The following is a 17,994-nucleotide window of genomic DNA, read 5'->3' on the forward strand; positions in this document are numbered from 1 at the left end:
TAAAACTGATTCTTTCACATTTGTTAAAAAAGGTAAAAATCACATTCTTTTCTTCCCTTCCTTCAGTTCAAATCCTGAACCGAAATATTACATGTAACAATAGCTGGTTCTAACTTCTATACAAAGTTAAACCATATTGAACTCCTTTGCCAATATAAGGAGCTACATAATTTCTATCACACTTGCCTCCAATTTAGGCATAAGAAACATTTCTCAAAGCAGCTCAAAAGGAGCAAGTCAGGGGAAAGAAAGTTATGAAGAAGAGAGAAGAGAAGACTAGCAGATAAAACACATACTCTGAAAAACTCAAATCTGCCATTCAAGTACTGAAAATACCTCAAAAGGGACAATGAATGGGATCTATTATAATGAAGTCAGCAAAATAAAATGCAAAAAAAAAAAAAGGTCTGAAGATAATTTTGAGGAAATCTCTTTGAAAGAAAAGAATACTGAAAACAGGGGGGAAAATCAGAATTATATAGGTTAAACAAGAAGAACAAATGTGTTTAATGTTGATGTTTCCAAAATAGGAGGTCCTTCCTATAAAATGCAGTACATGAAAATATATATCAAATTGACTGATGAGCTAAATATCAAATTGGAAATATAAAACTTTTCTAGAAGAAAAAATATGAGAGCACAACTTATGGCATTGGGATGGGGAAAAAATCTTGTTTGTGGTAAGAAAAAAAAAAGCACAAACTATAAAGGGAAAGACTGAAAAACAAACTAAAATGTTATGTACCACAAAAAGACACTATCAACAAAATTAAAAGTAAAATTATGGGAAAAGTTATTTGTAGCATATAGAGAAAACAACAGGGTACTATAAAGAATCTGTATTTCTTTCTATATATCTATTTACTGTCGTCATCATCTGTTTGTGTGTACTTACGAAATTCAATAAGAAAAAGGCAGCCGAATGGAAAGATAGATGTATTAGTTTCCTACAGATTCTGTAACAAATTACAGCAAACCAAGAGGCTTAAAATAATGCAAATATATTATCTTATAGTTTTGGAGGTCAGAAGCCTAAAAGTTAAGAAATCTTGAAATGAAGACATTATTCTGTGTTTGTTTTTTTTTCCTGAAGCTTCTAGGGGGAAATCCGTTTTCTTGCATTTTTCAGTTTCTAGAGGCTGCCTGCATTCCTTGGGTCATGTATTATCCCAGCCTCTGATTCTGATATCATATCTACTTCTCTGTCTGTGGCCCCTTTGCCTCCCTCTTAGACAGACCCTTATAATTACACTGGGCCCACCTGAATAATCCAGGATCATCTCTTCCTCTCAAAATCCTTAACAATCACATCTGCAAAGTTTATGTTGGCACGTAAGGTAACGTATTCACAGCTTTCAGGGATTAGGATGTGGACATTTTGGGGGCACCATTAGTCCACCTACCATAATGGACAAACAATATGAATGATTAATTCATAGGATAGGAAATCTGAGTAATCACTAATGATTTGAGAAAAATATGAATAAAGCTCAGTAGTTACCTGAAAAACCAAGTGCACTTCCTCAATATTTTGGAAAAAATAAGTCTGATAAAACCAAGAATTTTGAGCATGTAGGAAAGGGAAAATACCACAATACCTATTATATTTGTTTACATGACTATTTATGGCCTAACTCCAGGCAAAAATACTCAGGAAATCTCTCACACATGTGTAACCACATAGAGACATGTAAAAGAAGGTTTAATACATAATCCTGTGGAATCATAAGAAATTAAGCACAACCAAAAGGTGTACTAATGGGAAAATGAATACATAAATTGCCCTGTATTCACATGGGGGTATTACTCACTAATAAAAATGAAGGTACATTATCTGCATTTATCAACGTGGTTAGATCTAGAAGTCATAATATTAAGTGAGGAAAATAATTTCCACAGTAATATGTATAACAAAATAATATTTAAGTAAGATTTGTAAAAACATGCAAGACAATGAATGCTGTTTATGAAGATGTACATATTTAGTTAAAGTATAAAAATGCGGTGGAACATAAAAATCAATTTCAGGATAGTGGCTGTGTCTGGGGAAGAGAGATGGAACTGGGATTGCAAAAGACACAGGGAATTCACCTGAATTTATCATTTTTTATTTATTTAATGAAATCTGAAGTAAATGTTAGCCTTTGCTAGTAAAGTATGGGAGTGTTTATTACATTACTCTTCTGAATGTTTGAGATATTTAATACTATTTTAAAGTGGTAATTGAAGTGTTAATGAAATGAGGGTATTTTTCTGTTGATTTTTATCTTTTAAGAGCTCTGTCCTTAATTTGTATGTAAAGAGATTTCCTTACATTTCCAGAGGAAGTAACAATAACTAGAGTTATTTTTGGTTTCAAAGATTTCCTTTACAGTTGAATACTTGTGAAGTAATTTACAAATGACAACGTACTCTATAAATCTCAAGGAGGTTTAATTACTGTAGCTTCTCTTTCTTTTAAAGAAATATCAACACTATATGTCTGTTTTATTAAAAAGGCATACCACCTTCTGTGGAAAGATTGAGTCCCAATTCTGTGTAAAGGCAGGAATGTTTGTTTTGGACTTTAGTTTATAAGGTGATTCTTCTTGAACTGAAGGGTACCGTAACTCTGGGGAGCTAAGCAGATCACATTTTATTATTCTTTTTTTTTATTTTTCTGCAAATAATGAAACTAAGTAGCCATGAGACTAAGGTCATGCTAATGTACTGTGATGCAAATTTCAGGACACATATTTCTGATTCACCATGTAGTGCTTATTCCACTATTTCGGTAAAAAGAAATCTCAGTGATCACATTAGACCAGGGCCCTATGTCATACCTTTTATTATTATTATTATTTTAACCAAGGAGGCAAGTTAATAAAAATAACTTTAAAAATAAGTAAATATGTAATCAGTGGAATATATGCCCTTCCTAATTCCAAGAATTAGGAGCCCTTTTCAAAATTACAAAAACCTTGACTAGGGCTTCCCTGGTGGCGCAGTGGTTGAGAGTCCGCCTGCCGATGCAGGGGACGCGGGTTTGTGCCCCGGTCCGGGAAGATCCCACATGCCACGGAGCGGCTGGGCCCGTGAGCCATGCGCGTCCGGAGCCTGTGCTCCGCAACGGGAGAGGCCACAACAGTGAGAGGCCCGTGTACCGCAAAAAAAAAAAAAAAAAAAAAAAAAGCCTTGATTAATCCCTGCAACTCCATGCAAGTACTTGTACTGTTGGAATCTTACCCCTTCTTCTGGTCCAATAGGAAGAGTCAGTTCTGTAAAGATGAGAGTGACAGCTAGGAAATGGTAAGAACCAAACCACTACTTCTGTAGACAGAGAACTGTGTAGTATGGGATCTTCTTTAGGAAAGGAAGAAGAAAATCCTTCCGAGAAATTCAAACTCCTTATCTAAAAACATACACAAATTAAAAACTTTATTAAAGTTCTGTTTTCGTTTGCCAGGGCTACCTTAACAAAGTACCACAGACTGTAACTTAAACAACGGAAATCAACTTTGTCACAGTTCTGGAGGCTGGATCAAGTGTCAGCAGGGTTGGTTTCTTCTAAGGCCTCTCTTTGGCTTGTAGACCATTGTCTTCGCTCCGAGCCTTCTCATACTCTTCCTCTGTGTGTGTCTGTGTCCTAATCTCTTCTTACAAGGACACCAGTCATACTGGGTTAGGAGCCACCCCTAGTGACCACATTTAAAAGACTATCTTCACGTACAGATACATTCTGAAGCACTGGAGGTTAGGACTGTGACATATGAATTTGAGAGGGGCATAACTCAGCCAATAATCATTTCTGAAATGTCAAAACGTAGAAACTTGTTGATTAACATCTTTCTGTTATATCATAAACCAAAAATAGGTGGGCCTTCCCTCTTTCCTCCACATTGTACAGTGATGATACATTATGATTTATGTGGGGCATTTTCAAGAGAGGTTCTTCCTATTTTGTCTTGATCCCAGGCCCCCCAAATATCTAATTGGAGTGAGTGACGGTAATGAGGTATGCATTGCTTTTTTCATTTTGAAGAGGCTAATATGATCTGAATAGGCTTTTAAAAAATACTGGACCAAAGGTTTATCTTATATCATTGTGAAATTTGAAAGCCATGCCAATCCTCTATGGCTTCATGATGAATATCAGTATGGAAATCTCACTATATTTTACTCATCACTGTGGCCAGATATGAACATATTTCATTCTCCCCTGCACACTGTCTACTATAATCCATTTCTGTTGGTGGCTCCCTTACTCTACGTACTTTCCCAAGTCAGAAATTTGGAAACATTTTAATACTTCTCTCTTTTTAAACACATACAAAGGAACTATTGCCAAACCCTGTGTATTATTCCACCAAGTTTCATAGGCTCAATTTTGGAAGTCAGTGTTTGAACATTGACCCTTTCTTTGATTTACATTCCTGTCAAAATTATCCTTTTCTTCCACAAAGTAATGGATGCCTTTGACTGAATAAGGGAAATACTAACAACAAAGTGAAAAAAATACCAATAATACTCAAAATATTGTCTCCCTACATGAGTCTGATTTTCTCCCTTTAACAGTATTTAATGCTCAATTAAATCCAAATTCCTTAGCCTTTCCAGAAATCCCTTTTGAAGAACTACATACCTAATATTTATCCACATTCCTCTTTGAACTTTATGTGTCATAAATGGACACATTTATGACAATTGACAAGTTGGCTTTTACTTTCCCCCTTTGGTGTGCTTGTGAATATTTGACCACCAGTTCTGGGGGTTGAAGGGGTCAGGGTAGGGTAAAGGGACTTGATTTATGGCATTTGCTGGTTTCTATAGTGTAAATACTTCCACCATGGCTAATTTTAAGCTACTTACATGAAATCAACGGGCTTGCAAAATTCCTGAACATTTTACAGTTGGTCCTTGTTAAACAGTAAATCCAGGTCTAGCATACCACTGGTTCCTATACCCACAAGTTTTATCTCAGGGCTTCAAATGTGCTACTTCCTTGAGTTAAAATAGTCTTCTTTCCGTGCCTGAGAAGTTTCCATTAATCTTTTAAAATGCAGCTTAGATGTCCTTCTGTCTTAGAACCTGCCTCACCCCTACCCCCAGCTTTCCCAGGTGGTCTATCACTGCCTCATCAGTTTTCCTCCTCATCATTGTAAGTGCTTTTATGTTGAGTTCATCACATTATCATGTTATCTTTTTATTTATCTGTTTTCCAATTACATTGTTAGTATTTGAAAGCACTTCAGTTTTGCAGATGAGGAAATGGATGCGCAGAGCCTAACAGTATGGGGAAACATAATACCACATTGATTTATTTTTTAATCGCTCAGTATTTAAAAGAATGGACAGAATAGTACTCGAAAGCTTACATTTACCTTTCTTTGACCTTAGACAAATGATTTAGCCTTCCTGACCTTAAGTATTGTCATCTACAAATGGACATAATAATATGTATACTCAAGAGACTGTTGTAAGTGCCTGTGAAGTACAGGACAGTGTGTGACACCTAGGAGCCACTGAACGAAGGGTAACTCTAGGCTGTATCAGAGGTGAAAGCACATGAGAAGAACCTCCATTATTTCTGATGATGCTTTGGACAAGGTACAATGTGGACTCACCTTACATGTGTGTCTTGCGAGAGTGAAATAACTTCACAGTTTCAGATGAAATAGAGCGTTCATTCTTAAAATGTACGTCCTTCAGTATTTTATCATGATGCCTCTAACATTTAAAAAAAAAATTCTCCTACTTGAACGCTATCCCAGATTTCAGGCTTTTTCTTTTCATCCAGAATAGGCACTTCATAATGTTGGTTGTACCCATTTAGTCTACGGCCTACTGTTTTCTGTTTCTGTTCCTTCAGCCTTTGCACGCAAGATTCCTTGCCTGTGACCATCCAGTCCTGCATCATGCCGAAAGACTGCGAAACCACCGAATGGTCCTCCTGGAGCCCCTGCTCCAAGACGTGCCATTCAGGGAGCCTCTCGCCAGGATTTAGAAGCAGGAGCCGGAATGTGAAGCACGTTGCTGTTGGAGGCGGAGAGGACTGCCCTGAACTTCTCGAGAAGGAGGCCTGCATCGTTGAAGGAGAACTTTTGCACTCATGTCCCAGGTATTGTGTATTCTTTGGCATGAGTGTTCAGTTGTTCTATATAATCTCACTTTATGTGGTATAGAGAGGTTAACAATAACTGTAGCTGTGACTTATGACTCAGTGCAGAGTTTCATATTAGGCAGTAAAGCCTAGGGGGGGTAAGAGCATGGGTTGTGTTGATTGCCTGGGCTCCAATCCTATTTCTAATTATGTGATTGTTATGACTTTGTAATTTATGTGAATTTTGGCAAGTGACTTAAATCTAGTGCCTCAGTTTACTTTTCTACTAGCAGTACTTACTTCATCCAGCACCTGGTGTATCATAAGTGCTTAATAACCATTAGTTATCATTACCTGACATGTCACACCTAATTTTTATGACAACCTAAGAAGCCATTCATAAGCATCTTCATTTTGCAAATAAGGCCATTGATGCTCAGAGAGATTAAGTAACTTCTGAGGTTACATAGTTAATGAGTGACAGCCGCCTGATTCTAAGGATGCTCTTTCTCTGAAAGTCACTGCTGCTCTGGGCACTGTTTCTATTTCAGAGTCCCTAGGGAACCAGAGAATGCTGAGAAAAGGGTCGACATAAATTAGTAGCTAAATTCAATATCTTGATCTTAGTTATATTTTGCCTGATTGCGTAGCCCTTGGTGAAGACGTCCAGTGCATTTTCCTCTGGTTGTTGGCTTACAGTGGGATCAGTCTGATAATGACAGAAATCACTGGGGCTGGCTGTTTAGAAGTCTGTTGCGGATGAATTTGTAATAATTCCTGCTGGACAGCTGCCCTGAACTATATCTTAAGTCTGTATTTTAGATTTAAATAGCTTTTTTTTTTTTTTTTTTTTTCTTTTGCGGTACACGGGCCTCTCACTGCTGTGGCCTCTCCCGTTGCAGAGCACAGGCTCTGGACGCGCAGGCTCAGCGGCCATGGCTCACGGGCCCAGCCGCTCCGCGTCATGTGGGGTCTTCCCGGACTGGGGCACGAACCCGCGTCCCCTGCATCGGCAGACGGACTCTCAACCACTGCGCCACCAGGGAAGCCCTAAATAGCTATTTTAGATAGAACTTTTCTATAGTCTCTGAGATTTGAGATCACTCCCTCGGTGAAAAATAAAATGAGGCAAAAAATAACTGCTTGTAGAAATTAATCATCTGGGGATATGTGAAGGGTAAGTGGGTTACAAACTCAGCTGGTGTTGTTGATGGGCCTGGTGATTCCTTAAACCTGAAATAAAGCATGTATGGGCGGGGCAGAGGTTGAGGTTGGGGGCGGGTACAGAGGAGCAAGTTCCTGTTTACACATTCATAGTCATTCACTTCCTCCACCTCACCATTGAAATCAGGGTGGATTCAACATACTCCTTACATATTGATTGTTCATTTTTTACTAAAATGACTCCTTAGATTTACATCATTTCTTGCCTGAAAAGCGGAAAGAGCAGATGTATTTCACGATCCTTGGCAGATTAACCTGTTGTCACAGAATCCTCCCTAATTGTATTGAGTTTGTGTCCAATCTTTCAAGACACTAATTTGGGGCAAAACATGGGATTGGAAAGAAAACCTGAGGTCTCTGTCCCTTTTGAACTTGGATAGGCTTTGGGTTAGAATTGCATCGCCATCACACTTAAAGTGTGTGTCCTTGGACAAGCTGTACGACTTCTCTAAGACATTTCCCTCTTCAATAAAAGTGTCTAATTATACTGCCTGTGTTGAAGGTTGAACAGCTACAGACTAGCACTGTCTGTCCCGGTGTTCAGCACATGAGGCACTACACGAATACTGACTCTTATTGTTGCTCTTTGCAGGTGGGTTTTGGTTTCACTTCCTCCAGTAAGAGAATCCCTCCTTTCCTTGGAAGGCATACTGTATTAATTTAATGGAGTAGAAAGTTATTTCTTCTGGGTGATTTGGAGATTTTTTTTTTTCTCCCGTGGAGGCATTATTTAGGAGGGTTCTCAATGTTAGGCTGCTAGGAATAGAATCTGGGTTTAATGATGACCTTGACCTTGGCACCTTTTTTCTTTATTCCTTTCACGGAATGGCATGACCTCTTCCTGATATTTTTAACAGTTTTTTGATTTATAGACATCCGCCTATTTTTTTTAAATTTTTTTTTTTTAAGGAATTCCTTTATTTTTTTATTATTTATTTATTTATTTTTGGCTGTGTTGGGTCTTCATTTCTGTGAGAGGGCTTTCTCTAGTTGCGGCAAGCAGGGGCCACTCTTCATCGCGGTGCACGGGCCTCTCACTATCGCGGCCTCTCTTGTTGTGGAGCACAGGCGCCAGACGCGCAGGCTCAGTAGTTGTGGCTCACGAGCCTAGTTGTTCCGCGGCATGTGAGATCTTCCCAGACCAGGGCTCGAACCCGTGTCCCCTGCATCGGCAGGCGGACTCTCAACCACTGTGCCATCAGGGAAGCCCCGCCTATTTTTTTTTCTTCTCTTTTCTTTGTTAATAACTATTATGATTCTCTTGGAATCATCAGAGTGGTGCCTCCTTGACGATGTTGAGAAAGTTGAGTTGGATAACCTTTTGTTCAAGAATGACTACCTTTTATTGAGCATCTACTGTTGGCCAATAACTATATCAGAGATTGTATAAAGATTATTTAGAATAACATAGAATGTATTATCCAAATAGAACATTTTTGAGAGTGAAAGGGATGTAAATCGGTGCTGTTCGGATTCAAATTAAAGTCCATTTGACTTCAAGGTCAGTGCTCTTTCCAACACATCACACTGACCCTAATGATAATCATAGTGAAGACACACACCCAGATAAGGGTATAGACACACATATACATGTATTCATATGTATCATTTTTTTCCAACAATATACCGTGGAATGGTAATACTTCAAGATGTACCCAAGATTAATTTCTGTATTTTTCATTTGATTGAACCTTAACATCTGAAAACAGGGCCTGACAAAGTTCATTGGAGATGAACCTGGGCCTCTAGTTCTGCTGTTTGGAAATGTTACTGAGTATGACATTTTCTAAAAGCCTTCTCAAATAGTAAATTTGTAGGAAATAGGAGTCTTCGAAAATTCACTGAATACCAACCAGTGTTTCCTAGGGAGACTGACGTGTTAGCTAATGATTCCACTTTGTGGTGGAAAAGAGCATGTATAAATAATAGCAACAAAATTAACATTGGCTGACATTCTTATTTGTCTGAAATCCGAGCTGTGGCCTCTACCACAGGAAAGCATAAAGGCCGTGTGCTAACTTTTGTTTCTACTTGGACACCAGTGATTAAAATTCATTGTGAACAAGGGAAATGGAAACAAAAATCTCTTAGGGAACAAAAATGTCCATTTTTCCTTTCCCAGAATTCATGAGCACTTCATATGCATCAAGCAATTTAATTCACCATCCTTCTCCCCAGCAGGGAAATGTCCCTCTTAGAATGTGGTTTGGCTTTTACCCTTCCACCATATTTGCTATAGGAGATGTGTTCCTTTTCTCAATAAATATACTCTGAGCTCTTCCTATGTGCCAAGCAGTATGTTAAGTGTTTCCGATACCTCAGAGGACGCATTAGACAAAGTTCCCTCCCCCTTGTGGGACCTAAATTTTAGTGAAGATATACCAAATAAATAAAATAAACTATATACTTTGTGTACAAGATATGGAAAAAATGAAGCTTTGGAGCAGGGTAAAGATAGAGGCTTCTGGGGTGCTGTGATGGGGGATCAGCTCAGGTTACAGAATGAAAGAGACTGTCCTTAGAGAAGCCTCATTTGAACCAGCAGGATCTGTGGGGAGGACTTGAAGGAAGTGAGGAAATTAGCCTTTCATCTAATTAGAGGAAGAATATTGCAAGAAGAGATAAGCTAGAGATGTGCTCTGGTTCCTGCATGTTCATAATGCTCACAACGGTTTTTAGTTGCATAGCTTGGGGACTACTCATCTCACCAGCTGGACTCCACTGGTCAGCATTTTCTCTATGAACAAAATGTGTGCCAATCCCTAAGGCATGATTACATGAAAGGAAATGTGACCATGAGGAACCCCTGCTCGAGGAGCTCCCTGAGAGCGAACACTTTGGAAGCGCCTCAGGGCAGCTAGCATAAGTGAACCTGAAAGGAGACAGGGGCCAGCCTATGTTAAGCTCACTGGGGAAATTTTAGAACTACAGTTGATCCTTGAACAGCAGTGGTTTGAACTGCACAGGTTCTCTTAGAGGCGGATAGTTTTGAATAGTAAATGCTACAGCATCACACCATCTGAGGTTGGTTGAATCCATAGACGCAGAACCGTGGATGCAAAGGGTGACTATCAGTTGTAGCAGATTTTCGGACTGCCTGGAGGATTATCGCCCCTAACCCCACATTGTTCAAGAGTCAGCTGTATAAGGGAGTTAGCATTGTGTAGCCTTAAGCTCGCCTCAGAAGTATGCTATTTGACCAAGATATGTATAGACTCCACGAAACCCCTTTCTTCAGTATTATACAGTCTACTTGAAATTTTGTGCTCCCCGCTCCAACATAACACTAAGAACTCACGCTGTACATTATGGGGTTGGGATAGAAATGAGAGAGATGGGACAAATCTACTTGTCACTGGCTACCTTTTCTCTTGGTGTGTTGACCTCTTATCATTGTCATCATGGCTTTAGGCATTATGTTACTCTCTGCCTCAAAACACTGAAAGATATGTGCTTTATAAGATGCCTTGGCACTTGGGTTCTTTCTTTTGTCCTAATTAACATCTAAAGCATTAGATCTTCCATCTCAACTAAGAGGGAGGTGAAAAGCATTCTAAGACCATAAATGATAAGGTGGCCCTGTTTACTGGATAGCATAAGGAAAGGCAGAAGACACAGGTAGCTGAGACATGACTTGATGCTGGAACAGCTATGACTCCAGATCCTTCGTGCCTAAGCAGAGAGCCTGTTTTGGCTGAAGACACTGTAACACACAAGAATACTGAAAAACGTCAACATCTTTCTTGGAAGCGACACCTCAGATGACCTACCAGCAACTTCCACCACCTCACCAGGAGGCTTTCACACCAAAATGGCTGTTCTACTTCTTAAATGATCATTTAGAGTTTAAAATTGAATATCAGACAGTGCTGTTATAAAGACCAACATAGAGTAAAACTTTAAAGACGATCTCAAGGCAGAAGCTGCATGGCTGATAGTATTACATAGACTGTGTGATATTACTGCACAGAAAAGCCAATTTCCTAAACATTGCTTCAACACTCCAGTCTGGCACTGAATAGATGGGGTCTCATAATTTGTCCCTCCTTATCTCTGGTACGTATGAGTTTATTATGGGTGAACTAGAGATTCTTCGCAAAAGGTCTGTCTGTGCAGACTCATACTGAGAGATCTATCTCCTGCATCCCACTTCGATGTGCTTCTAAAACAAGCCTCTATGACCAGCCTGTTTTTTCCTACCATCTCTTTAAGGCACTGAACCCCATTTTAGATTTTCTAAAATCTAAAATTTTCTCAAGTTTTCCTTGAGAAAACTCTGGGGATTAGTTGATGGATTTTTTAGATGAGTGTTGAAGCCAGGAATGGTGCCAGCAGAAGGGATGGTGAGTAAAACTTGGCTTGGTAGTTGGCTTCCTCTGCCCGTTGGAACGAACTGAGTGCTGGGACAGCGTTGACATGTCTTGAAAGAGATGTTTGTTCAACACCTGCTTCAGACTGTCACTGTGCTGATTGCTGGAGAATTCAGGAAATTTTAGTCTGTGTTCACTTAGTTTATTCATCTTCAGAATCCTGTGTAATATACTCATTAAAAACTAGAGCATCTTGAACCGATAACCATGTTCTTTAAGAGTGTTTCATAGTTAGTAATGTTGCCGCACATCATTCTAAACATACGTTTCTGGATTTTTTGTTAATGCATTTTTCTCCTCTACTTTAGAGCGGGTAGCACCTATAAAATTGCCTGGCTCGGAGTAAATGCTCAGCAGACAAAAGATGAATCATTAAATGTGGGGCAGATCCAGAACAATATTATGCACAGGGTACTTTATTCCAGGCTGATACTTATTATATTATGTGTGTGCAGGATTCAAAGTCATTTCTTATAAAGAGCATCTAAAATTGGCATCATCAAGGAGATTATGTAAGGATGCCGACCCAGGGAAGGAATAAACACACAGAGCTTGATGTGACTTTGTCCCCAATGGCGGCCTTGCTTTTGCTAAGTGTGTCTGGTTTTCCAAATAAGAAGTTTCTGTTTTCATTGGTTATAAGAGTAGCTTCGAGAAGGATGAGTAATGAGATCACAATCTGAATATGTAAGTTTGCCTTCTGGAAAAGAATGGCACACACGTCACCTACCATCTCTAATGTATCTTTTCAATTGATCGTCTACCACAGCACCTAACACCCTGCACATAATAGAAGCTCAATAAATGGTTGTTAAATGAATTCATGGGTTCTTTAAGGAAGCATTTTTTAAAATTGTTTTAATTAAGCAGCTCTTTGTAGGACTTGAGGAGTAAAGGAGTCATGACCTGGAACCCTCAGGAGAATCTGTTTCAGGAAAGAAACGACAGTTTCAAAGAATCTGTAAATTGTTTCAGCAGAAGGAGACTGATGCCTTTTTACTGAGTCCAGCTTTTACTGGTGCATATTGTTTCATGAGTTCCCATTGTGCCACTTTCAGCTCTCCTGGATGGAAGATCTGTTCCCCTGTTAGTGTAAGAAAGTTAATGTACTACTAAGTGCTGTGCATAGGGATAGAAATCTATTAATAATACATATGTGGAGTTTGGCTAGCAAAGCCATCTGCCAAAGAGCTTTGCACTTCAGAGTAGCTTTCCATAATCAATAGTCCCACTCTATTCAATAAAAGATTACTAGAGCGTAAGATGTATAAAGCTTGATTGGCTCCCTTTATTTTGGTCGTCTGTTCAGCAAAAAATGACAAGTTAATTCTTTTCTAAATGAATTTACAACTTTAAAAGGACAACAGATATTATCATAAATTAGTCTTGCTGCAGACACTGATTTTTAATATACGCGCATTTAATTTGAATACCTTGCACTAGGGTTTCAATTCCAAGAGTGTTTGCAAATCTATATGTGCTTAGTCAAAACAGGACCATTCACTAATGCAATTATTCTTTCAGTCTGTCATCATTAAATCACTTAAGATTCCATTCCATGTTGCTTTGCTTTAAATCTAAGCCTTTAGAAGAAGGAGAAAAGAAATTCACATTTTGTAAGCAATTCTAAGCGTTCTGAAAGTGACAAAGCATGCATTCTAAAGGGCAGGGGCTGCTATAAAACTCTGATGGTCCTGCCGTCCTACTGCTATTAGAATCACTTTATGTCACCTTAGTAGGATGGAAGTCTTTTAAAAATAGTCACTAAATGTGCCTACTTTTCTAATTTTGGCTTTGCTAATTTAGGATATCTCTATTCCTTGCTTCAGAACAATGCATTCATTCCTCATTCCTTCTGCCCTCCCCCCATCAATTTAGAGAATGCTTTGAATACAGGATTCCTTGGGTTAGACAACATCACTCTCAGGAAGACAAGGTGGCTACCTGGGCGATTGAATTTCTGGCCCTCGAGTAGCTTTTCCTAATCCAGAATTTGTCTCCTCTATCTCTTCATGGGAATATGTATTCCCACCATTAGAAATTTCTTTCTTTGGCTTAATCTTGGTTTCTTCTTTTAAACTGCATATACCTTTTTAGAATGATAAAATATTTAATATTAACTTTTAATATGTATCTTGTGAATACATTTATTGATCATTTCCTAAGAATAGACTTAAATTATGGGGTACATATGAAGAAATCGGGCAGTGAGTTCCAGGTGTGGGAGAAAGCTTCAGAAAGCAGATTCTAGAAGATAAATGAAGAAAAACTGAATTTCACAGTCGTAACACATGGTTGCCCTGATGTCTGAGTTCTTGTCCCCTTTCCTGGGCTGTCTCAGGTAAGAATTCAGTGCCAAGCAATTGTGCTGCTAGTACTTGGGCCAAAAGCAATTTGGAATCATTCTTCACTTCTCTCTTTATCTCCTATCCACATATAATCCATTAGAAGGCTGTCTCCACCTTCACAGTGTATCCGGAATCTTATCACTTCTCATCACATTCACTGTGACTGCCCCAATTAAAGGCCTAACATCATGTCTCCTGGACTGGCAAAGGCCTCCAAATTCATCTCCCTTCTTCCACTCCCCTATAGTCTATTCTTTAATCAGTGGCCAGGATGATTCTTAAAAATTTAAATGTCATCATGATATGATTGCCTTCCTCAAAACTTGGCAGTGATTTCCCAGCACATTTGGAGTAACACTCACAGCCCTTCCTCAGCCCACCAGGCTCTCTGTAGCCTGGGCCCTGACTGTCTCTCACTCCCTCTCCCTCCTGCCTTGAGCTGCCTATCCCAACCACACTGGCCTCTGTGCTTTCCTAGAAAGTGCCAAGCACTGTCCTTCCCTGGGACCTTTGAACATGCTCTTCTTTCTGCCTAGAATTCTCCCTGTCCACCTTTTCTTATGCCCACTGTTTCATTTTATTCCGGATTCTGCAGACTTTCCTGGTCATGGCACTGAAATAGCTCTCCTCCTCCATTTCTCTCTGATGGACATGTGACTGATGCCGTGTTATGTATTGGTTCATTTCTGTCTGTCTGCCCCACTAGAAGGTCATCTTCCCAAGGTCAGGGACTTTGTCCTGCTCACTGCTATGCATTTCTATTGTCAGAAATCATACTTGGCACACAGTTGGAGCTCAAGATTTAGTTCTTGAAAGAAAGGAGGAATGAACACATGGTTGAGTAAATGATTTGCTTACTCTTGGGCAGGCTTATTTTTGTTCCTAGGGAGCTAGGGAGTCCTGCTTTTTGGTTCCTTCTGCCATCCATCTCTCATACACACCTTTACATTAACTGAGGTATTCTTTCACAAGTTGTTTCCCCTGTGTATTCAGTATATGAGTGGCTGATAGTGTTCTCTGTCACTAATGGTGGGGACATTGGAGTCATTTTTACATGAACAGATGATGGCAGGTTTACCTAACATTCACAGTGACCAGGGAGCAAAATGGAGAATTTGACTTCAGGGCCTTGAAAAAGCATTACTCTTCAAATAAAGTGTCATTGCACCATTTGGTGGAAATTTGAATTTTTACAATTAGAGATTCCTTTATTTGGCTTATATTTTGTTTCTCTTTTTAACTTGTACTTATCTCCTGAAAGTGCTAAAAATCTGACCCTATGTGACCACACACAGCGTTCAAATTATAAAGTGATTGGCTGTGTGATATTCTCAAACTGTCTTTGTGTTTGAGACTGGAAGGAATATTATACTGGCACTGTAAAATATTACTGGTCAGTTGTCAGTGACAGTATCATTGTCATCAACTGATGATATTTTTTTGCTTCATCCCAGAAAGCAATTCCTCAGACCAAGACCAACATTTATTTGTCTTCATCACGGCTGGGCAGGTAGCTACCTGTCATCTACGGACTTGCTTTTTATATCCGCAGACCAAGTTACATGAGTTTACCATTCACCGTTTTAATCTACCAGAGAATCATTTCATTAAGAAGATGTGCTTTAGAATCAGATATACTTGTCTTTGCATCCTGCTCTTTCACTTACTTAATTATGTGACCTTGGCAAATGTCTTATTCTTTATGCCAATTCTCCCATCTGTAAAAGAGGAAGTGATATTTTTTTCATAGGCTTGTTGGGAGGATGACATGAAGTCATGCACCTAGATTTGTTAGTGCAGTGCCTGGCACTGAGTAAGCATGCAGAACAATTCGGATGTTATTATTCCTTGGGGGATTTGTCATGATACCCTAGAAGCCTGAATAAATGAATGCTTTGTCTATCCTGTTCAGCTGGGGTGTGTGACGAGACAAAGGGATCCTAGGTCACGTTCGTAAGGGGCTATGAGGATCAACTAATTGTTTTCATGTCATGGCCATTTACTTGAGGCATTTCTACACTTGGTTTCAGAATGCTGCTCACCCACAAAAGGCAGGGCGCTGGCCTTTGAAATGCCCCCCGTTTCCTTCCAAAGCAGAAGGACAAAGTGAGGCTGGGTTGAAAGGCATCAGAGTTGAGAGAGAGTGGGTGGAAAGGCCTGATCTTTGACGTGGACTTAGCCATTAAAGAGGATGCCCCTGGCAGTCAGAAAGCCAAGTTGTCCAGAGCCTGGAGGACTATCCCTGTAATGACTACTAAAGGAGATAACAAGCAACGTTTAGCTGAGCGGTCTCCTTTGATTTCTTATTCTGTCAGATCCTAGAGACACTTTCCCAGGTTGGTGGAATTCAGACTGTTCAGTTTTCATGGCTTCTGGGTGATTTTGATTAAACATAGATAGTGCATTTGAAAAAAAAATAAAGAAAAAAAAGACAGACTATGAAAGGACCTGCATTTTAAAAAGGAATTTAGAAGCCCTTCACTGGTGTGTTTTTTCCTTTGCCTCTTTCTGGGTTGGTATTTTCTCTGAGGTAGTAAACAATAGCAGTAGTGATAAATGTCTTCTTTATCTTTAGAGAATTCGTTGTTTGCCAATGAATAGAATTTGGGTGTTTTTGGTTAATGAGCTAGCAACAGGGTTTTTGTTACATTATATATAAGACTATATATATATATAGATAGACAGATAGATATAGTTATTAAATTTTCCTTTTCATTTTTCTCCATAATGACTTCCCAAATTCCTCCATTGCTAATTCTTATAGGGTCATGATAAATTAATTGAAAAAGCAATTTATACAGCATGGCCCATTCCTTTCAAACAAGTGAACAGATTACTGTGACTTGCTATAATTCTAAACTCTCTAAGTTTCTTTTATGCTCTTTGCTGAACTTAGGATCTTGGAAGTTAGACCATGGCATTCCTGGATCCTTAATATTAGGACTTTGGTTGAAATCAATTAAGTTCTTATCAGTACAGTGTTGGGGGTGTGTGTGTGTGTTTTCTGTATCAGCAGGGGACAAAAGGCAGGTGTAGAAGGACACAAGAAAAAAAGGAATGAACATTTATTGAACATTTATTATACTCCTTGATTCACATTTGGTATTATTATCCCTATTTTACAAAATAGAACTCAGTGAAAGTCACATGACTAGTAAGTGGCAAGGCTCAGATTCAGACCACGTCGGTTTGACTCGAAAGCATGCTTGCTGTCTATACCGCACTGCCCCTTTTTGCCTACCTTATGTGCTCACTGTATCATAGGAGCCTTGGAGTCAGGGCTATATCTGACCTCCTTAATAGACAGAGAGCTCTTCTTTTAGGGAATCATTGGAGGAAGAGGGTTTGAAATGAGAATGTGATAACCATCCAATAACCCACCCCTACCTCACTGTGCCTTGCCCTGGAGTCCAGAGACAAACGAGCTACCTGTACCCTGAGACTCAGAGACACAAGAGACAAGCCTTCTGCCTGGGTCACCATGAAGCCAAGGGAGACAACTCTGTCTAGTGAGGAGAAAGGGCTTTGGAGCATCACCTCTGGAGAAGGACCGTCTCTGGGAAGACCTGGACTTTTCTCGATCTCATGCCCAGGAATTAGAAACATGTTATTGTCTATATTCCCCTAGTAATAAACAGGACCTGAACTCTACATTTCAGACTCTTGCCCAGCCCGGTGACTGATTTTCACTTGGAAAACCCTGTGAAGATCAAATAGTGAGGCAGAGGGAGAAGAATTATTACAACAAACCCCACAGGATTGTCCAAATTCTTCTTCTACAATGGACTTTTCACAAGACTGTTGATCCTCAGCTTTCAAGCTTTTTAGAATGATGACACTCATTGTGAGAGGCTTTGCTCACTCTTAGTTTTCTTAGAGATTTGCTTCCTGATTTTGATGTCTGTTACTTGATTTCATATTTACTCTGGTTTCTGTAAGGCCAGGGCCTTAGTGACACATGTTTATTTTTATT

General features: G+C 39.3%; 1 protein-coding gene across 1 annotated transcript in view; it reads left to right on the forward strand.

The window, feature by feature from the left end:
- Positions 1-17,994, forward strand: part of THSD7B (thrombospondin type 1 domain containing 7B) — a 909,478-nt gene that overhangs the window by 356,615 nt on the left and 534,869 nt on the right. Inside the window, exon 4 of the mRNA XM_049711955.1 lies at positions 5,849-6,097. Coding sequence (XP_049567912.1) covers positions 5,849-6,097 — 249 coding nt within the window. The remainder of the gene's footprint in view (positions 1-5,848; positions 6,098-17,994) is intronic.

Source organism: Orcinus orca, chromosome 7 (genome assembly GCF_937001465.1).
Source record: "Orcinus orca chromosome 7, mOrcOrc1.1, whole genome shotgun sequence".
Lineage (NCBI taxonomy): Eukaryota > Metazoa > Chordata > Mammalia > Artiodactyla > Delphinidae > Orcinus > Orcinus orca.